At 33.5% G+C, this 22,219-nt stretch overlaps 3 protein-coding genes across 3 annotated transcripts; 2 read left to right on the top strand and 1 right to left on the bottom strand.

Moving 5' to 3' along the window:
• The first annotated feature begins 2,742 nt into the window (after positions 1 to 2,742).
• On the top strand, positions 2,743 to 3,540 carry LOC109149246. Its single transcript, XM_019296907.1, has one exon. The coding sequence runs from the start codon at positions 2,743 to 2,745 to the stop codon at positions 3,538 to 3,540; it is 798 nt and encodes a 265-aa protein (XP_019152452.1).
• A 6,375-nt stretch (positions 3,541 to 9,915) lies between these two features.
• On the top strand, positions 9,916 to 14,928 carry LOC109149704 (isopentenyl-diphosphate Delta-isomerase I). Its single transcript, XM_019297635.1, has 6 exons — positions 9,916 to 10,139; positions 10,869 to 10,924; positions 12,311 to 12,402; positions 13,370 to 13,472; positions 13,560 to 13,697; positions 14,445 to 14,928. The coding sequence occupies exons 1-6, from the start codon at positions 10,075 to 10,077 to the stop codon at positions 14,696 to 14,698; spliced, it is 708 nt and encodes a 235-aa protein (XP_019153180.1). The 5' UTR covers positions 9,916 to 10,074; the 3' UTR covers positions 14,699 to 14,928.
• Positions 14,929 to 15,111: 183 nt separating this feature from the next.
• Positions 15,112 to 17,060, bottom strand: LOC109149705 (probable tyrosine-protein phosphatase At1g05000). The gene is made up of 5 exons (XM_019297636.1): positions 16,708 to 17,060; positions 16,501 to 16,594; positions 15,776 to 15,830; positions 15,645 to 15,688; positions 15,112 to 15,530 (listed from the first exon to the last, which is right to left on the bottom strand). Exons 1-5 carry the CDS (start codon positions 16,854 to 16,856, stop codon positions 15,249 to 15,251), a joined length of 624 nt encoding a protein of 207 aa, XP_019153181.1. The 5' UTR covers positions 16,857 to 17,060; the 3' UTR covers positions 15,112 to 15,248.
• Between the last annotated feature and the right edge of the window lie 5,159 nt (positions 17,061 to 22,219).

Raw genomic sequence — 22,219 nt, 5'->3', positions numbered from 1 at the left:
ATAATAATAATAATAATAATAATAATAATAATAATAATAATAATAATAATAATAATAATAATAATAATAATAATAATAATAATAATAATAATAATAATATTATTATTATTATTATTATTATTATTATTATTATTATTATTATTATTATTATTATTATTATTATTATTATTATTGATATGGCTACTAAAAATTAAAGAGCATAAATCAAATCTAAACTTAAATACTTAATGCTTAAAAACAAGAGTAGCGATGGCAATGGGATATGGCTGGGTATAAAACTCATCGTCTCTGTCCTCACAATTTCGCCTCGCTCCCCGTCAAGAAATAAAAAAATTTCCACATCATGAGAAATTTTCAGGGATCGAAATCTCCATATCCGGTTAACTCTATATTCAAACTAGTAGTTTAGTATAATTTTTAATAGTTAAACAAACAAATTTAAATATTAAAATTTTATTTTAAACTACTAAATCCAAATAGTAGTATAGTACAAGTCTTTACTTCTTTATAACTTCATCAATATATATATATATATATATATATATATATATATATATATATATATATATATATATATATATATATATATATATATATATAACTTTTTTGAAAATTAATGTACGGGGGAGGGTATCCCCTTCGCCGCCCTCCAATAAAAAAATGGGTAACAATTCCTTGTTTTCTGAATTTTAGTTCTCATCCCTGTCTCTGTCTCTGTTGAAGTAGGGATGAGGGATCTTCACAGGGTCAGAGAAAAACTGCGTTAAGTTACGTTCATGAGCATCAAATCATATTTTAAATTCGAAATTAAAAATAATACTAACCACTAGCTGTATATGGTCAATGAACACATGGGCTGCTATGCCCCAGTAGCATGCCCATCATGAAAAATGGTTTAATTTATTTGTTTAATGTCACCTGGCACGCCACTATTCTTATGTACAAAAACATACATACATATATATATATATATATATATATATATATATATATATATATATATATATATATATATATATATAAAAGTAACTTTTCTTGTGAGATTGTCCTACGAATCTTTTATTCGTGAGATGAGTCAGATTAATATGAAAATGTAATATTTATGCTTAAAAATGTAATAGTAATCAAGAATAAAGTGTTTGTTACTTATAAAGAAAAATGTAATACTTTTAAATAAAAATGTAAAAATATTATACTTTTTCTTATAAGTAATAAGCAGTTTAACCCTGATTAATATAAAGTATTATTTTATCACTATAAGTATTATATTTTCATCTTGACTCGATCCATCTCAAAGACAATAATTCATATGTGACATGGTCACACACAAATTCTGCCTTTTTTATTATACACACACACAAGGTTTGATATTTTCACTATTATGAGATTTATTCAAATTGAATTAATTTTAGATTTAGTTACCTAACTATCACTCATTTTCAAGTTTAGTCCTTAACTTTTAAAGCTATTAAATTTAATCAATAAGTATTAAATTATTTTTAATTGAAATCCAATGTAAGCTTTTTCTTGTATTAACGGATAAAATTGATGGTAAAAATTAGAATTGCTAGAATAATGAGACAATTAGGGATTTGTTTCCTATATGAATTATGATAAGCAATTAGTGCAATTTTCATGACTTTACAATTTTATTAATAATTTATACGTAGAAAATTTAACGATGAATTACGATTGAAAATAATTCAATTCTTAAAGGACTAGATTTGTAATTTTAATAGTGAGTAATAATCAAAGTATTAATAAATCTATAACTAACTAGATTATGTGGTCTAATGGTATCCGGGTTGGACTTCTAATTGGAAGATTATGAGTTCAAGCCTCAGTGGAGGCGTTATTGGTTCTTTGTGTTTCAGAAGGTTGAGAAAGTATATGAACAGATACTACAATGTAATAGAGCCAGTAACTCTCGAAAAAAAAAAAAAAACTAAATCAAATTTCAACAATTAACTTTGTAATTAAGAGGCGTTGACTCATCACCAAAGAGAAACTGATTGTATTTAATTTTGGAAAGAAGTATATATCTTAAATAATCTCCAAGCAAAACTGGATTAATCTAGGCTTATCTTGAGATTGGGTAGTTAAACATTATCTCTCGTTAAGAATTGTAATTATTGTCTTTAAAAATATGGGGGGATTTTTACTCTATTTTTTACTTATATATTATGGCTATGTTTTGTAACATAGTTAGCTTATTTATTAGAGGACTAACCTCCATGTTAGTTATATCAGTTAGCAAAGCAGTTAGGGAGTTAGTAGTTAGCAAAGCAGTTAGGGAGTTAGTAGTCTCTCTTCTTGATGTATATAAAAAGTCTGTGTCAGATTTGTCTAAAGAGTTAGTTGAAAGCAGTTTTGGATTCCTTTGCTTCAATAAAACAGTGACCTTCGTTCTTCCTTCCCTTCTTTCGTAATATGGTATCAGAGCGCTAGAGAGAGAGAGAGAGAGAAGATCATGGCCTGGACAGGAGCAGCGAATGCGATCAGACCTTCGGTGCCTCAAACGGAGAACAGGCCTCCAGGTTTTTAGTCGGAGAGCAGGCCTCCGGGTTTTCAGACCGAAACCACAGCTCCGGCGGGGCCTCGACGGTCAGTGCGAGCACAGTCTTCGATCCAAACGATGTGTCAAGTGTTTATTTCTTACATCCCAGCGAGAATCCGGTCCTAATTCTCGTTTCCGAAGTCCTAAACGGACGCAATTACCACCCCTGGGCTCGAGTGATGGAAATGGCGCTTCTCTCCAAGAACAAATTAGGGTTCGTGGATGGAACCATTGTAGTACCGGACGCCGGGGATGTTAAATTTCCATATTGGAGGAGATGCAACAACATGGTTGCCACCTGGATAACGCGTTCGTTATCATCTGAGATCGCTCAGACTGTTCTCTGGGTAGGTTCGGCCGAGAAAATTTGGAGAACCTTGAAATCACGTTTCAGTGAAGCCGATATCTTCCGCGTCTCAGATTTACATGCTGAAGTTCACCAGACTCGACAAGGAGACCTCAGCGTAGGTGCGTATTTCGCCAAATTGAAGTCCCTATGGGATGAGCTGCAAGTCATAAGGCCCCTTCCAACTTGCAATTGTGCACGAAGGTGCAACTGTGGTTTGCTAGACAAAATTCAATACCATTCGGATAGTGAAAATTTATCCGTATTTCTGAGAGGATTGAGTGATGGCTATGCCTCAGTCCAGTCGCAAATCATGATGATGAAGCCGCTACCCTCTGTTGACGATGCTTTCCTGATGGTGCAACAACAGGAGAGAAGGTTTAATAGTGGTATGAGTTTCTGCCCTCAATCAGCAGACAACTTAAATACAGGGAGTGTTTTGCTTGCTCAAGCCTCTGGGGGAGCCAAGAATTCTACCCCAATGGGAATAAGAAACCAGTGTGTACCTATTGTGGTTTCAATGGACACATATCCAAAAAATGCTATAAGAAGCACGGGTATCCTCCCGGATGGAAGCCAAGAAACCGGAATACAGGGGCAGTTAATCAAGTGCAGGTTACTGGTCAAGCTACTTTAGGGGATACTGTCTCACTGTCTCAAAGTGAGTATATGATGATCAAGCAGTTATTGCAAAGGGAGAACAGTACGTATAGTCAGGCTTCTCCACTGGATGATGAAATCAGACCACAAGAAAATGTGATCTCAGCAAACTTTATCCCCAGCACTCAACTAGAAGGTAATTCCCTCTCACCATCTAGTGATAAAACACCTTGGATATTAGACAGTGGTGCTACTCACCATATTGTTTGTAGTTATCAATTGCTAACAGAAGCCAAGAAAGTTGTTGGTATGCATGTTGAACTTCCTAATGGAGCTGAGTTAGTTTTGAAGAATGCCCTCTGTGTGCCTGATTTTCATTACAACTTAGTATCTGTCAGTGAACTGATTAAAAGCTCCAAGTGCAAACTGTTATTGCATTCTGATGTATGCATCATACAGGATCATGTCCATGGGAGGATGATTAGACAGGCTAAATTGGAAAAAAGGGCTATACTATTTGATGCAGCCTATTTTTTTCTCTTCATATGATTCTGTACAAGACATCAAAGTGAATGTATGTAGTGCTGCCAGCTTGTGGCATGCCAGACTAGGACATGTTTCTCATTCAAAGTTGAAAATGCTACAATTGTACAATCCTGATTTGAAATCAAATAAAGATTCAGTTTGTGACATATGTCATTTGGCTAAACAGAAAAGGCTACCTTTTCCTGCTAGTACCACTACTTTTGTTGCCTGTTTTGACCTAATCCATGTGGATATTTGGGGTTCATATGGTGTTCACACCATTTATGGTCACCAGTACTTTCTGACCATTGTGGATGATTTTAGCAGATTAACTTGGGTTTTTTTGATGAGAGGCAAGCATGAAGCTAGGAGTATGGTCCAGAACTTTTGTGCCCTGATTCACGCACAGTTTGGAAAAACTATCAAGTGTATTAGGTCAAACAATAGGCAAGAGTTCAAGATGGACAAATTTTACCAAGAAAAAGGGATCATTCACCAGATTTCTTGCCCCTATACACCTCAGCAAAACAGTGTGGTAGAGAGAAAGCATGGGCATATCCTTAGTGTTGCAAGAGCCCTGAGATTTCAAGCCAGCTTACCAGAGTGTTTTTTTGGAGATTGCATTTTACAGGCTGTATACATTATCAACAGAATACCCTCAGATGGTTTGCAAGGCAGAATCCCTCATCGGGTCCTCTTTGGACACTCTCCTCAGTTTAGCCATCTTAGAGTTTTTGGCTGTCTAGCTTATGCAGCCAATCTCAAGGCTCATAAAATCAAATTTGCCCCAAGAGCTAGGAGGTGCATATTTCTGGGATACTCCATTGTTGTGAAGGGATACAAGGTGTATGATTTGCATACTAGAGAAGTCTTCTTATCAAGGGATGTTGTATTCTATGAAGAGAATTTTCCCTACCAGACACAATACTGCTCAACCAAACACACAAACAAATCTCCCATTATTTTGCCTAACCCAACACATATACATGATGATTACCCACCCAAAATTCTCCCAAACTCCAGCACTACATCACCCACAAACCCAAATAACATCCCACCTATTCTCTCCCAGTCTGATGGCAATCCAGTTGATAGCTCTGAAAATGTAGCATCAGCTCACAATGAGAGGCCAACACATTGTCTAGGCAATACTGAGCCACACCAACTGCAAGTTAGAAGATCCAACAGGCAAGTATCTAGGCCTGCATACCTTCAGGACTACAGCTGTCATCTCCCCAGTAAAAGGTCCACCCCTCACACTCTATCTGTTGTCCTATCCTATGATAAACTTTCTCCTACATACAAATCCTTTGCCCTAAATGTGTAGACTGGAGCTGAACCAAAAACCTATAATGAGGCTATTCAGCATGACTGTTGGAAAGTGGCTATGCAAGCAGAAATAGATGCTTTCCAAGCCAACCACACTTGGGATCTAACTACTCTTCCTCCCACCAAGATTGCCATAGGTTGCAGGTGGGTTTATAAAGTCAAATACAAACAAGATGGCACTGTTGAAAGATGCAAGGCAAGGTTAGTTGCCAAGAGATATACCCAAACTTGTGGATTGGACTATGTTGATACTTTCAGTCCAGTAGCCAAGATCACATCCATAAGGGCACTACTTGCTGTGGCAGCTGTAAAAGGGTGGCAACTCCATCAATTAGATGTGAACAATGCCTTTCTTCATGGTGATCTTCATGAAGAGGTGTACATGCAACTTCCACCAGGTTTTATTGCAGAACATCCAGGGCAGGTTTGCAAGCTAAAAAAGTCTCTTTTTGGGCCCAAGCAAGCAAGTAGACGGTGGAACTCTAAGCTTACAAGTGAATTGATTGCACTGGGATTTAAACAGGCCATTTGTGACACCTCTTTATTCACAAAAGGTTCTGGTGACAATTTCATAGCTCTGTTGGTCTATGTTGATGATGTTATACTGGCAAGCAGCAGTGGAAATCAAATTCAACAAATTAAGGACCATTTACATTCTGTGTTTCAGATTAAGGATCTTGGGAATCTGAAGTTCTTTCTAGGTATTGAAGTGGCTAGAACTCATAAAGGCATTGCAGTCAATCAGAGGAAATATGCCTTGGATTTATTAACAGAGACTGGTTTTTTGGGAAGCAAGCCAATGAAGACCCCCATGACACATACTCTGAAGCTGTCTGAAGATGAAGATTCACCATTGCAGGACAACAAATCATTCAGAAGGCTTGTTGGTCGTTTGTTATACCTGACTATTACAAGGCCTGACATTTGTTTTGCAGTCCAACAGCTTTCCCAGTTTCTAGACAAGCCTACCACTCTGCATCTACAAGCAGCCCATAGAGTTCTGAGATATATCAAAAATTGCCCAGCTCAAGGATTGTTCTTTCCAGCCACTTCTAGCTTAAAACTAAGGGGGTTTGCTGACTCTGATTGGGCATCTTGTCCTGATACCAGAAGGTCTGTAACAGGTTTCTGTATGTTCTTAGGTGAATCACTTGTGTCCTGGAAGTCAAAAAAGCAAAGCACAGTGTCTAGGTCTTCCTCTGAAGCTGAATACAGAGCCATCTCCCTTGCTGCATGTGAGATTCAGTGGCTGATTTTTCTACTAGAGACACTGGAAGTGAGAATAGAAGAACCTGTCATACTGTATACTGATAGCATGTCAGCAATGGCTATTGCAGAAAATCTTGTCTTCCACGAGCGTACAAAGCACATCGAGATTGATTGTCACCTCATTAGGGAGAAAATTCAAAAAGGCGTCATCAAGTTACTCCATGTGTTTACTACTAACCAGATTGTTGATGTTTTGACTAAATCTTTGCAGCCTTTACCCTTCCAAAAACTCATCTCCAAGCTAGGACTCCATTCCATATACATCCCAGCTTGCGGGAGGGGGGGGGGGGGGGGTATTAGAGGACTAACCTCCATGTTAGTTATATCAGTTAGCAAAGCAGTTAGGGAGTTAGTAGTCTCTCTTCTTGATGTATATAAAAAGTCTGTGTCAGACTTGTCTAAAGAGTTAGTTGAAAGCAGTTTTGGATTCCTTTGCTTCAATAAAACAGTGACCTTCGTTCTTCCTTCCCTCCTTTCGTGATATTATTAGTCAATTTTAACTTATTTGATCACTATTAACTGTTTGACTTGGTTAAACAATCAATATAAGTGTTTGATTAATTAAGTTTTGTAAAAACTTATTATTCTAAAATGCTAACATTTAAAAAACTGTTCAAAAGCAGTTTTTTCGATAAGTTTTTTGAGAAAATCATTTTGCATGTAATCAACTATCAGCTAATTTATCAATTTTTTTCTACAATCAGCTAATGTTATCAACTAGTCAAATACACTAATCCAATTAGCTAACAACTAACAGTCATTTACCAAACATCTCATATATGTTATGTTTTGTTTGATTAATAAAATGAGACGAGCTATGAGTTTTATTCATTTCTTTTTATTGTGGAAAAATTCATTTATTTTTCTTTATTCAATTACTAGTATAGTACCTGTGCCATGCAGGGGAAGGATATTGTTCAAGATATTGTTTAATTGTGTGAAAAATTTAAGAGATTACTATATTAAAATTTGCAAATTACAAAGTCGATCTTTTAGAAAAATGTAAAGGCAAAATAGTAACAATAATGAAATTACTTTAATATACAATATACAAAAATAAGTGTCACACAATTACAAATTATTGAAAATTTCGTGGTATACCACGTTGGTTGTTGATGTAGCATTTGTACTTGAGTTGTAGGAGACAATATTTGATTTTATTTTACATGATAAATTCTAATAATTTATAATTATTTTACCGATTTGGTTCATATAAAATATTCAATATTGGTGGTCATATTTGGAATGATTTTGAATAATATTTGATTTTATTTTACATCGTGGTGTTCGCAGAAATTTTTAATTGCACTAGTGATGAAATGAGTTAATCGTTACATAAATACTGCAATTCAGTTAAGAATTTTAAAATGATTTAGCAGAATTTAAGTTATGAAATTTGATGAAATTAATTATTATAATATTAAATTTGGTAAATTGGATCTAATCTGTAATGATAAGGTTATCTCATATTTGGAATGATTTTGCTTTTAAAAATGATATAAATTTAGTTATCTCATATTTGAAATAATTTTCAATAAATATTTGATTTTATTTTACATCAAGATAAATTCAAATAATTTATAATTATTTTACCGATTTGATTTATATAAAATATTCAATATTGGTCATATTTGGAATGATTTTGAATAATATTTGATTTTATTTTACATCATGGTATTCACAGAAATTTATAATTGCACTATTGATGAAATGAGTTAATTGTTACATAAATACTGCAATTCCATTAAGAATTTTAAAATGATTTAGCAGAATTTATGTTATGAAATTTAATGAAATTAATTATTATAATATTAAATTTGGTAAATTGGATCCAATCTGCAATGATAAGGTTATCTCATATTTGGAATGATTTTGCTTTTAAAAAAGATATAAATTTAGTTATCTCATATTTGGAATAATTTTCAATAAATATTTGATTTTATTTTACATTAAGATAAATTCAAATAATTTATAATTATTTTACCGATTTGGTTCATATAAAATATTCAATGTTGGTCATATTTGGAATGATTTTGAATAATATTTGATTTTATTTTAAATCGTGGTGTTCGTAGAAATTTATAGTTGCACAATTGATGAAATGAGTTTTTTTTTTTTTTTTTTTTTTTTTTGAAATACTTATAATTCTTTACAAGGTAATATCTGTTCTATACTCTCTCAAACATTTTCAGCCCAAAGAATCTAAGCCCTTGTATGGGTAACCGGGATGCCATTGCATTACATGGTAGTTGACATTGATGAAATGAGTTAATTGTTACATAAATACTTCAATTCCGTTAAGAATTTTAAAATGATTTAGCAGAATTTAAGTTATGAAATTTGATGAAATTAATTAATTATTATAATATTAAATTTGATAAATTGGATCCAATACGCAATGATAAGGTTATCTCATATTTAGAATGATTTTGCTTTTACAAATTATATAAACTTAGTTATCTCATATTTGGAATGATTTTCAATAAATATTTGATTTTATTTTACATCAAGATAAATTCAAATAATTTATAATTATTTTTTACCGATTTGGTTCATATAAAATATTCAATATTGGTCATATTTGAAATAATTTTGAATAATATTTGATTTTATTTTAGATCGTGGTGTCTGCAGAAATTTATAATTGCACTGTTGATGTGAAATGAGTTATTTTTTTTTAAACAATGAAATGAGTTAATTGTTACATAAATACTGCAATTCCGTTAAGAATTTTAAAATGATTTAGCAGAATTGAAGTTATGAAATTTGATGAAATTAATTAATTATTATAATATTAAATTTAGTAAATTAGATCCAGTCGGCAATGATAAGGTTATCTCATATTTGGAATGATTTTGTTTTTAAAAATGATATAAATTTAGTTATTTCATATTTGGAATGATTTCCAATAAATATTTGATTTTATTTTACATCAAGATAAATTTAAATAATTTATTGAAGTTGATTTAGCAGAATTGAAGATAGGAAATTTGATGAAATTAATTATTATAATATTATATTTAGTAAATCTGTAATGATTTTTGTATAATTTATTTAGCATTTTTGTAATTATGTATATAAAATATATGTAAAATAAATTAGCAGTTTGCCCATCCATTTTACTTTAATATATATAGAGATAGAGATAGAGAATCAGAGACAAGTAAATTGTTGGTGGCAGTTAAACTTTACGTATAATACTACCGTTTTCCGTACTTTAGGGAGTATAATTTTAATCAAGTCGTATACTCACTCGTATTTGAAGTCCAAAAGATGGAATAAAGGAAAGAAAATCAACAAATGTTGGCGGAAGCTCCAATGACTCCTCCATCTATATAAGTCTCAGGTGCTGCTCTTCGAGCCTTCAACACTATAGCTCACACTGCTCCTCCTCCATTGCTATCCTCCTTTTTCTCAACCAATCAAATCTCACAATCTTCGGAGAGCTATGGTTGATTCCGCCGCCGACGCCAACATGGACGCTGTCCAGCGCCGCCTCATGTTCGAGGACGAGTACGTACTGCTCTCTTTCTCTTTTCCCCGTTTTTTGAGGTCCTCTTTGTTGCGATTTCATTTGATGATGCTGCGACTGCGATTTGAATCTAAATCAATGGACCTCTAAGGCTAGCTGTAAAGTCGATTATGGAGGAAGAGTGTTCTGCAATTTCCTTCTCTGTTCTCGTAGTATTTTTTGGGGGTCTCCGGAACTTAGCTCGCCGTTTATACTTATTTTTACTTGTTTTGCGTGTGTTCATCATTATACTTATATCTCCAACTTAAAAAGCGATACAGATATGTTAATCTACTGGTCTCTCCGAAGTTAAGTTTGGTTCAACTGGATTTCATGGATTTTTTTGCTTCCTTAGCGTTATTACACTATTGTCATTGCTTTAGTTACTGTTTGCAATAGTTTATGCTTACTGGAAGATGGAACTCTTAAGCGAATCCATGATTTTGTTAGTTCTTTTGGATATGCATGCCTCTTTTTTGACATTGTTAGTTTAACTTCATAACTTGTTGAATATTCCATTTAGATTGTAATTGAACAAAGCTGTAGTGTCTCTCTCATACCTTCTAGATGACAACTGAACCTTGACTGCCTTTGTATGCATTCATCTTTAAATCACTGACGAAACAAACATATGTACTGCATATCAAGTATAGTTATATGTTTGTCTAGTGTCAATGATAGTTTTCGCTGCATTTCATAGTAAAGTTAACATCTAATATTGATTACTGCAGATGTATATTGGTTGATGAGAATGACAATGTTGTTGGTCATGATACCAAATACAATTGTAAGTGCACTTTTCAGCCCCCATTTTTACATCTTTCTTACTGTCAGTATATTCTGGTGTTATTGAATCGCTAATAGATGCCATCTAAAAATTCAATTCAAAGATCTAATCGGTTTCAGTGCCACAATTATGGCGCAAATTTTAAATTTAGTCCTTTGTGTGGTAAGATTGTTTTCTTTTAATGTATAATTGGGACTTGGGGAGTGTTAGAGTCTACAGATTTGTCAAGTATATAACATTGCAGTCAAATGGATAAGGAAAGCAGTTTAATATTTTAGTTCTACTTAAATGTGTGGTAAGATTGTTTTCTTTTAATGTATAATTGGGACTTGGGGAGTGTTAGAGGCTACAGATTTGTCAAGTATATAACATTGCAGTCAAATGGATAAGGAAAGCAGTTTAATATTTTAGTTCTACTTAAATATGTGGTAAGATTGTTTTCTTTTAATGTATAATTGGGACTTGGGAAGTGTTAGAGTCTACAGATTTGTCAAGTATATAACATTGCAGTCCAATGGATAAAGAAAGCAGTTTAATATTTTAGTTCTACTTAAATGAGAAGCCATTTTAAATGTGATGAAATAGTGCTGCAAATTTGATTTATCATTGGTTCCGTTCAACAAGTTGGAACTTGGCTTTGGTATGCAAATTTTATATAGTGTTCTTACCATCTGCATCATATTCTTGTGTCCCTTTTTACACTCTAGTAGCTCATTTAAGTAATTTATGCATGACACTATGACAGCTACTTTACATAAGTGGTGATGTTTCGTAATTGTATCATTTATCATGTGACCTAACATGCCTTTAACTGTCTCAAAAAATTATTGATTAAGAACTTATTTTACCAATTCATTTTGTTCTTTCAAATAAGTTGTATTTGACAATAGATTAGTACTCCATGAATTTCCCTAGTTATTCCACTATACCAATTATCTCAAACCATATATTTTTGGTATAATAAAAAGCTAATTTAACTTCACATTTTATATATACTTATATAAAAAACCTCAATGGTAAAACATTTATTAAGAAATCAGGCCTTCACATGAATGGAAACATATTTACTTTGGTTTCCAATGATTACAGTCATTATCTGTTTGACATGTATTGGATACATATCCAACAAGTGTGGAATCTATTGACATTTAGTTGTAAGTTTTCAGTTTGTTTAATAGGGACTTGCAAGCTGATAATTGAACACTTAACATTATAGGGTAATCCTGCTTAGAAACCAGCTAATTCACTGTCACTTATAGTGCTTTTAGTTCTCGCTTTTGACAAGTTGCTGTCCTATAATTTACTGGTCTATTATACTCCTGGTTGCATATATTTAGCAGTCACAAATTCATGATTTACCAATAAATCATTATGGTCAATATGCAGGCCATCTGATGGAGAAGATTGAATCTGAAAACTTGCTGCATAGAGCCTTCAGTGTTTTCCTGTTTAATTCAAAATATGAGTTGCTTCTTCAGGTACATATACAAAATACATTATTATCTCTAATGAATCACCTTTAGTACAGAATTAGTAATGCAAGTCAAAAAAGCTTTTCATTGCTATTCTTCCTTTCCTTTACTAAGTTGAATGAAAGAGGCAATTGAATATACTTTTGGGTCTTTATGTTACATTATCAATGTCAGCACGTGTAGAACTATATAGAGGGCAGGAAAGAGGAAAAGGTTGTAAGATAAGGAACCATGTAATTCATAGAGAATATTATTCTGAGGTAAAAGGTGTCATGTTTTGTTTAATGGTTGTAACTAGTAAGATAAGGAAACACTTCATTCCTATCTTTTGGGTGGATTGCAATATGTAGCAATCTTGAAGTTTTGGCCTGTTGTATAGAAATGGTACAATCTTTGTCTACATGTTGAGACTTAGTCTTCATTTTTCAAGGCTTCTATACTGTGACTGCATTACCATGTACCTGGGTTGACTTCAAAAGAGAAAGGCGACTAGATCAGTTTATAGGTAGTCAGTATAGTGTCTATTCAACTCCAAAGTAAGAACTGTTAAAAAACTATTCCATCCTGTTGAGAATAAAGGTTTAATAGTGAAAATTATTAAGCAACAGGCCAACAGTATAAGTGCTTGATTGGTGCTGCTTTAAAATAGTGAATTCATTTGCTTTTGCCAAGCATTTGGTTGAGCACCTAAACTGTTTCATGTCACTTGGCATGTATATTCTAGAATCTTCTTCCTGTTGGTTTCAGTAAGGTAATTCCTTTATAGAATTAATATCTTGGTCATGTAATGTGCTGTTTCACTTGTTTGGCGCCATTATATGACTTCCATAAAAGTCAAGTGGTGTTGCAGAGTCCTGTAGCCAACCCCACTTATTATGGAAAAATCTTTGGGTAGGGTTGGGTGGTATACTGATATATAACTTCAATATTCTTAAAAGCATTTTATGAATGTTCTGATATGTGTGCTGTGCAGCAACGATCTGCAACAAAAGTTACCTTCCCTTTGGTGTGGACTAACACTTGCTGCAGCCATCCTCTTTACCGGGAGTCCGAGCTTATTGATGAGAATGCACTTGGTAAATATATCTGTTATGTACACTGAATTTCCAAACTTGACACAGCTACCAACACTATGTTTAATTGACCTATTATTTCATTTTTAGGAGTGAGAAATGCTGCCCAAAGGAAACTTCTTGATGAATTGGGTATTCCTGCTGAAGATGTCCCAGTTGACCAGTTCACACCATTGGGCCGTATGCTTTACAAAGCACCTTCTGATGGGAAGTGGGGAGAACATGAACGTAAGGGCTTTTTACACTCTACCTATATGAAACTTGCATTTTTCATCAGCTGTTAATTTACTACCCTAGGGGCAATGTTTGTATCGTGTCAAACTGAGCAAATTACTACATGCTTGTTTGGCCTAGCCAATGGCTTCTTCCAAAAGAGGCTTTTCTGTAAAACCTTTGTGCTTGTTTGGCCTGTAGCTTATTGATGCTTATCTACTCCAAGAGCAATAAGCTGGGCGAAGTAGGTTTTTTTTTACAAAATTGTTTTTGAGGTAGGTTAGAGGCAACTTGTTTCTTGTTTGAGAAGTTTTGATTTGAGGCTTCTTTGAGAAGCTCTCTTTTGACTTTTGAGAAGAAGAGGGTGTTTAATGATGCTTTAAAAAAAAATCAAAATTACCCTATCACATCCTAAAAAATTTCTTATTTCTTCTTTTTTTCAATTTTTATTTTGGAGTTTATCAGCACTAAAAAACAAAACAAAAGCTGGGCCAATAAAGGGCAATAATAAGGCCATTCAAACTAGATAAGAGGAAAAACTGTCTTGGGAAGCTCCAAATTGGACTTTTCAGAAGAGTCCCTTTCCAAAAGGAGCCATTGAGTGGCCAAACAAGCACTTATCTGCTTGTTATTGGCTTTTCCTCCTAGTTTCTTCTTATTGCAGCATTAGCATTTCATAATGCATCACTGCTTATATATTTACATAAGAATACATGTACGGATCCTTGCACCTGGGCATACTAATTGGGCTTGTTCTTGCAGTTGACTATCTTCTCTTCATTGTGCGGGATGTCAGCGTGCATCCGAACCCCGATGAGGTTGCAGATGTTAAATACGTGAACCAAGAGCAGTTGAAAGAAATTTTGAGGAAAGCAGATGCTGGCGAGGAGGGTATAAAACTGTCCCCTTGGTTCAGACTTGTTGTGGATAATTTCATATTCAAATGGTGGGACCATGTTGAGAAAGGGACTCTCAAGGAAGCTGCCGACATGAAAACCATTCACAAGTTGATCTAAAGAGGTTGGCTCAGCTTGCGGTCAAACCAACTATCCCATGTCGAGCTATTATTTGCTTTAATTGGTTTGGGTCTTGTAACATTGATGTGTCCTAGTGTGGTATAGACTGAAATAAAGTAGTCCCTTGTGAGCTTCTGGTTTCATGCATTGTGGAAAATTCTCACTTTGTTTTAAACTGGCAGTTTTGTAGAACTGATGTTCCATAATCACAGATTTGAACTCCTTTCTTATCCTCTATTGCATTTCTTCTTCTTCTTCTTTGTCTTCTTTGAGAGATATCTAGAAAATTTTGCTAAATTGACTTTTTCTTCAACATGTAGTTTACTTAGGTAAAATGCAGGTCAGGAAATATGACCTGCAGTGGGGTATGGTGCCTGGGAATCTTGTTATCATGGATCAGGTACACAACAAACTTCTAAGAAGATGCCAAAGTTACTAGCATTTCAATTATTGTACAATTAAATGACAACATAAGAGAAATCTACACAAATATATAACTCCCAAAAATCTTGAAGTAAAAGGACTAATGGGCAATCCAATCTTTCTTCAATCAATTAGAAAGCCTGATATAGATCACCCCTGCTAAACAGAAACTACCCAGGTTTTCTTTACTCTCTTCTCCGTAAACTAAGCGCCTCTTCTTTGAGCTATGGTAGCGGTAAATGATACTCTGAAGGCAATACCTTATACACGAGACATCATATGCCTCAAGAAACCTATAGTCAGTTTCTCTCCACTTTTTACCCGCAAAATGCTTGTACTCTTCCAGCACTGATGATAAACACCAATTCTGCAGTTTCCTCAGGCACCCAACAAGGCAGCCAGTTCGGTGCTGCAGGATTAAATATAGTAACGAGTTAAAACCAGCATACAAAACTAAGCCCGCATATTCTTAGCGAGGGCACAAATTAAAAATCAGATATTGATATCTCAAGGCAAGCTATACCTTTCCACGCTTGCAATGGATCAGGACTGGATGGTTTCTCACATCTAAAAAACGGAAGTATAAAGATATCAGTACTAGTTTGAGAAATAGGACAGTGGTCAAGAGTCACAGCATAATAATAAGATTGATACCAATTAAGACTTTCAAAGCATCTTGTATGGCAGTAGTGGGAATAGCTGATGGCTCCTGAAAAGCAAAAAGGTTCTATCTTACTAAAGATCCAAGAAAAGGCAACAAAAGAAGATATATTCCATACATAATTTATTCTACTGTCAGCCTACAAAAAGTTTATAGAGATCTAAAGCAATCTTGTAGATACATAAACTGTTCTTTTTTTTTTTTTTCCTCCAATATAGAGTAATTCAGTGCTAATATAACAGAAAATCTTCACTCAAAGCCATTGAAGTGAACAAAGAAAAAAATATGAACATCAGAGAGTCTACAACAAAACAACAGCACCAATATTCATGTAAAATCCATCCCAAAGCCATTGACCAATATCTGGGCTCTGTTCTGATGAAAAACAATGCTAGTATTTCTTAAGAAGGAAAGAAGGAAATGATTATATGCCCTATATTGAATAGTTGACTCCAACCCAGAAAGTAATAACAGTCTGGAGATTACATGATGACATTCAAAGATCAAACCATGAAGGTCAAAATCTAGAAACAATTGCTAGCTAGCATTTCTACATGAATTATGAATATTTCCATTTTCCAGTGAGTACAAATGAAGTTCTGCAATATGAAAAATCACAAAACCTTGGTACTCACAAACACGGAACAAATTAACAATAGCTGTTCTCAATCATTTGAAACATAACAGCAATGGTTGGGGAAAAGGGGAAAACTATTACCTTTGTGCCATCCATTCCGAACTGAAAAAGCTTCACTTTGTTAAGTCGAAGAAACTCTTTATTCTCTTCCGGGTAGGGCTCCGGACACAAATATCTGCACTCAAAATATACATATATGAGTACATAAAATCAAAGTCTTCAGCTCCAGAACAAACATCAAATCTCAACAACGTTGAAGAAAACAAAATTTAGAACTACGAAACATACATGATGGAGCGAAGATTGAGAGACTGGAGAAACGGGAAATTGGAGGGCTGAGGGAATCCTGATCTGTAAATGCAGAAATCTTCCACCGCCGAGAAGTTCGGCGGCGGCACCAATACGTCGCCTTCGTCTTCGTCGGAGAACAAACTCATTCCCCCCTTGTTCTAGTGAAAGCTTCTCCGTCGGAAAAGTGTTGTGCAGTGAGGCACCTCCTCGGGGAGAGAAGAGCCGCCGGAGTGGGTCAGTCGATTTTCTGGGGATAGGAATACAACTATTCTAAATAACTACTTTGCCGTTATGGTTGAGATCCTCTTCACTTAGTTGAGTTTATATAGATCACATACAACAATTTATTGGTTTTTTTTTTTTTTTTTTTTTCTTGAGCACAATTAGAGGTGACCACAGTTCGGTTCGAACCGGAGGTTCGAACTGTAACCGACACTGTAGTAACCGAAATCGTTCGCCGATTCCGGTTCCTATCCGGAACCAATAAAATTCCGGTTAAGGTTTGTGGAATAAAAAAATCAGAACCGTCAGTTCCGGTTCAGAACCGGACGGTTCCGGTTCCAAACTGTAAAAAAAGAAAAAAAATTAATTGTTGGCTGCAGGCCGTAGGCGTGTAGCATACTGCCTCACTGCCGCATTGGGCAGTGGGCAGTGGCGCAAAGAGGCAGTGGGCAGTGGCGCAAGGAGGCGTGCATCATACTTTGGTCTTTGCCTCTTTAGGCTTCTAATTTTTTTTTTAATTTTTTATTTATATAAAATCCACGGTTCTAACCGGAACCGCCGGTTCATAAACCGAAATCGAAACCGTACTTTACGATTTCGATTTCAGTTTGTCTATTTGCGGAACCGGAACTGAAACCGCGGTCACCCCTAGGCACAATTGAGGATGAGAGTGGGCAATGGATCTTATTTAATACTCCGTAATATTTTGCAATGCATGCCCCATGTACAAGCAAAGTGATTTTTATGTAAGTTTTGAGTGTTTTTAAGTGAACGTTGAGATTGAAACACTAAGAATTATGGTGGTGAAAAATTGAAGTGGTTTGATATCAGGGTAAACCTTTGACTTCTAAGATGGGACACCATAGAAACGCATATCTACCATTTCTTTACGGAGTCTTTTAAATTAATTACAATTTGTGTTAACTAACTAGGTAAAAATTAAATATTAAACTCTCTAAAATTTGAGGCCATGTACTATTGTTCACTTATACAGCTTGCACAACCCAAAATTCGACATTGCCTAGCACTTGGGCCCCATTTACTTTAGTTTTCCATTATCTGTTTTCTATTTTTTTAGTTTACATTTTTTATTTTATTTTTTTTTTGTTTTATATTTTAGAAGACATGTTTACCACACTTTTTTTTTTTTTTTTGGTGACTACAACCTTATACAAATAACACAAATTCAAAATTTCAAGTGAATTTTTAAACTATATATTTTACTTTCTAGTCCAATATATATGAAGTTTAACATTCAATATCCAAATCAATTTATATCTTAATATAAGAGTTAATACCATCTAAGATCCTCCGAGTATAGTGATTTTGCCATGTTTAGTCCTAAACTTTCAAATTGACCATTTGTGGTCCTTCGACTTTCAAATTTAACCATTCATGGTCCAAGTTAATCACACATGGTCCTTCAAGTTTTGAAATTTAACCAGTAGTGATCCTCATGAAAGGACCATGGATGATTAAAATTTAATAGTTGAAGGACCATGTGTGGTTAACTTGGACCACGAATGGTTAAGTTTGAAAGTCGAAGGACCACATATGGTCAATTTGAAAGTTTAGGACTAAACATGGCAAAATCACTATACTCGGGGGACCTCAAATGGTATTAACTCCTTAATATAACTAAAAATATCTTAACCAATGTAACAACCTAGCAAGTTTATGTAAAATCTAAAGATCAATTTAATTTTGCTTTAGATAATTTGAATAATATCTAACTCTTTGCACATATGGAGATAAAAATAGATAATATAAAAAATATGACAAGTAAGAGAAGAAAGTAATAAATACAATCATAGTAATACATAAATATATAAGTAATGGTAGGGTAGGTAAAAATAGTGATACAAGTACATTCATAGGTATGTAAGAGATGGGAGTTATATTTTTCATTTGGAATTAACATAAATGTTTTCCAGTTTTTTCAAAAAAATTAAAAATTGTATCAGTAAATATATATTATAGAAATGACGACAACAATAATTCTGAGAATAATTTTATTATTGATTATGATATAACGTGCATGATGAAGAGATATATTTATAAGGATACAACAAGTCTACAACGAAACACTTATCCGGTCATAGACACAGAAACAAGTCTTCAACGTATCCACTAAGATTTTGACCACGAAGAAAGAAAACAAGTCGAGTCTTCCCTAACAAATAGTTTGAGGAAGTATATATGTTTAATGGAGATAAAGTGATGCGCTATTTGTAGAGTATTTATTGTTTGGATAGACAATATTGATGATGCGAGAAGCGGATGTAGTGTCACTGGCCAGCGACGACAATGATTTTTTTTTTTTCTGGGTAGGGTTTGTAGCCATTGACCATTTAGACAATAGTTATGAAAATAATATTATTATTGACCCCTTTCAAAAAAAAAAAAAAATCTTCTTAATGACCAATTCATTATGATATAAAATACATGATGAAGATATGTATTATAATCATACAAAGTGTCAATACTCCTAATAATATAAAAATAAAAATTCTAATGTGTCTAAAATATAGAGTCCTTATAAAAATAATAAGAAATATCGCTTCTTCCCAAAAAAAAAAAAAAAGAAATATCGTAATATTTTTCATGCAAAAATTATCAATTATTGACTTATTGTCGTTGAAAAATGGAAGCACGTGGTGATGTTAGGGATTGTCAATTTAATTACTACTCCGTATTCTAATTGGGAGTGCAAGCAAGATGAGGATAGACTTTGAACTTTCGTGTTGGATTAGATCAACCTAAGCAAAAATAAATAAATAAAAATGGTCCTTTTTCTGCTCTTTTCGTACAAGAAAAGAAAAGAAATTTTGCTCTTTCTTATTTTCAAAAGGCGTTCCCTTCTTTATCGGTAGTTGACTTTATTCTGCTTCCTTGAATGGGAGAATTTAGCAATTTCACATCCACAAGAAATGGTTCGGATTTTCGGAATATTACAAGATTTTATGTGGATGGAATACATTGTAATAAATAACATTAATACGTATAACCCCCACCCGGTAAGTTTAACAATGACACCTAGGCCAATATTCTCGTGGTCTAGTGGTATGAAGTAACTCTCTCAAATGGGAGTTTATAAGTTCAAGCTCTAGTGGAGGTGATATTGACTATTTGTACTTTAATAAATTGAGAAAGTAGATATAAACAGATATTATATTGTAACAGTGTCAGTAGTACAGTAGGATTCTAAAAAAAAGTGAATATTTAGAAGGTACATAGATATATTTATACCCCGTATCTATTTTTTTTATAAATTAATAAATTGTGTATCATGGGTTGGAGTCAATTTGGTGGAATTATCAAATGAAAAAAAATGACTATCAAATTTCATAATATCACGTTACATTTATTTTGTGGTACTCAATATAGTCAATAATACGTGTGAACATATATATATATATATATATATATATATATATATATATATATATATATATATATATAAAATTTCTTTTTCCCTAAATGCTCCTTGATGTATATGTGGAGAGGAAGCATGGATTGCCATTTGCTAATAAAAGAAAGTGGACCCTACACCCCTTCGTTTTCAATTGCAAAGTAAAGGATTGAAAGAGTGAAAGCAACAACACCCACAAGAAAAATCCAAAAAAAAAAAAAAAATAATAATAATAATAATACGAGGGTCATTATTGTCATAATTTATTTTTCGAGAAAGTCGGTGTATAATTGATAATAAATGATATCTCTTTCTACTACAGTAAATATGAATTCAATTTCTATCTTTATGTGTGATGTGATATGGATTAAAAAGTAAAATAATAATTTGTCATTTGAATTAAAAAATTTCAGTTTTCTTTCTAGACGTATCTGAATGGTGTCATCAGCCATGTCGTACGAGGTTAATATATATTTGTTTGGTTTATATTCAATCTGAGGAAAGGGTTACGAAAGAGTCTTGACACTTGAATATTAAAAAGTTGTAACTAATATATTAATTTGTGATTTTTATGTATATGAACCTAATAATTAATTATCTATCGGTACCTAAAACTAGAGCTCTAGTGATAAAAATCAATGAACAATTGTTGATCGCTTTTTTAATTGGTAAACTTCTTCAATAGTGAAGGTGACCTGCTGGCCGCCTTCTTCTTTTGACGAAGAAGGTGATCGGTGGCCTGCCGCCTTCTTTTTTTTTTTCTTCAAAGGGGATAACTGGTTTCCATCACCAGGATCCTAATTACCAGTTTTTACTTTAGGACTATTGGGCTCATATGCCCAAAAATGATAAGTTGATGCATTTGTCTAATTACAAATTTTTAAAGTTTCAGTGATATAATTAATTTTTAAAGTTTAATAGTTTATTTAATAATTTTCCCCTTCAAACTAATATGAAAGTATTAAGTGCTAATGATAATATCGAATACAACTAAATATGTACTTTATCGATGATACCTGTATAATTGTGTCTAATTATATCAAGTATAATCAAGTATCAAAAAAAAAAAACTAATAGTACACAATTACACATGCATATTTATTTTTAAAAAAATCGGGAAAAGGGTCAAATAGGCCCTTAAACTTTAGCTTAAAAGTCAATTAGGCCCATAAACTTTTTAAAGGTGCAATTACACACATCAACAATTCATTTAGATGCAATGAAGCCCAAAAACAAGTTAATGACCTGCTAACACAGGTCATTATGGTTCAGGCCACCTTCCGGCGAATTTTCCAACAAAAAAAAAAAGTGACCAGCAACCGACCCAGATTTGCTGAAAATTTCTCCGGTCACTTCTTTTGTCGAAAATTTCGCCGGTCACTTTTTTTTTTTGCCGAAAAATTTGCCAGAAGGTGGCCTGAACCCTAATGACCTGTGATAGCAGGTCATTAATTTGTTTTTGGACTTCATTGCACTTAAATGAATTGTTGATGGATGTAATTGCACATTTAAAAAATTTAGGGACTTAATTGACTTTTAAGTTAAAGTTTGAGGGCCTATTTGATCATTTTCCTCAAAAACTAATATTTACCTAAAAAAAACAAAGATAAAAGTGTGAAAATCTAGGTGCAGAGCCAGTCACCATGTATACACTATACCACGGCGGCCTTTGGTTAAATTATGGCCACCCAAGACCCAACTATGTCTAAAAATTAATGAGAATGTTGATATATATCAATATAGGTGTGCAGCAATAACCTTATTTAATATTATTTCATTAATATATTCGCACAAGAAAATAATTATTAAATAAATACAAAAAATAATTTTCACTTTTTACTATTTTTTTAATCATAAATTCTTAAGAAAACTTAC

The sequence above is a fragment of the Ipomoea nil genome, unplaced genomic scaffold, assembly GCF_001879475.1.
Source record: "Ipomoea nil cultivar Tokyo-kokei standard unplaced genomic scaffold, Asagao_1.1 scaffold2159, whole genome shotgun sequence".
Classification (NCBI taxonomy): Eukaryota; Viridiplantae; Streptophyta; class Magnoliopsida; order Solanales; family Convolvulaceae; genus Ipomoea; species Ipomoea nil.
This window is presented reverse-complemented; position numbering and strand designations above follow the sequence as displayed.

Bases quoted from the DNA above. Each gene is read 5' to 3' on its own strand.
- LOC109149246 (XM_019296907.1), top strand. From the start codon at position 2,743: ATGGCGCTTCTCTCCAAGAACAAATTAGGGTTCGTGGATGGAACCATT.
- LOC109149705 (XM_019297636.1), bottom strand. From the start codon at position 16,856: ATGAGTTTGTTCTCCGACGAAGACGAAGGCGACGTATTGGTGCCGCCG. The intron at 16,595-16,707 runs GTATGTTTCGTA...TTTTGAGTGCAG, and splicing joins CTCAATCTTCGCTCCATCAT to ATATTTGTGTCCGGAGCCCT. The intron at 15,531-15,644 runs GTATAGCTTGCC...TTAATCCTGCAG, and splicing joins TCCATTGCAAGCGTGGAAAG to CACCGAACTGGCTGCCTTGT.
- LOC109149704 (XM_019297635.1), top strand. From the start codon at position 10,075: ATGGTTGATTCCGCCGCCGACGCCAACATGGACGCTGTCCAGCGCCGC. The intron at 10,925-12,310 runs GTAAGTGCACTT...GTCAATATGCAG, and splicing joins TCATGATACCAAATACAATT to GCCATCTGATGGAGAAGATT. The intron at 13,698-14,444 runs GTAAGGGCTTTT...TTGTTCTTGCAG, and splicing joins GAAGTGGGGAGAACATGAAC to TTGACTATCTTCTCTTCATT.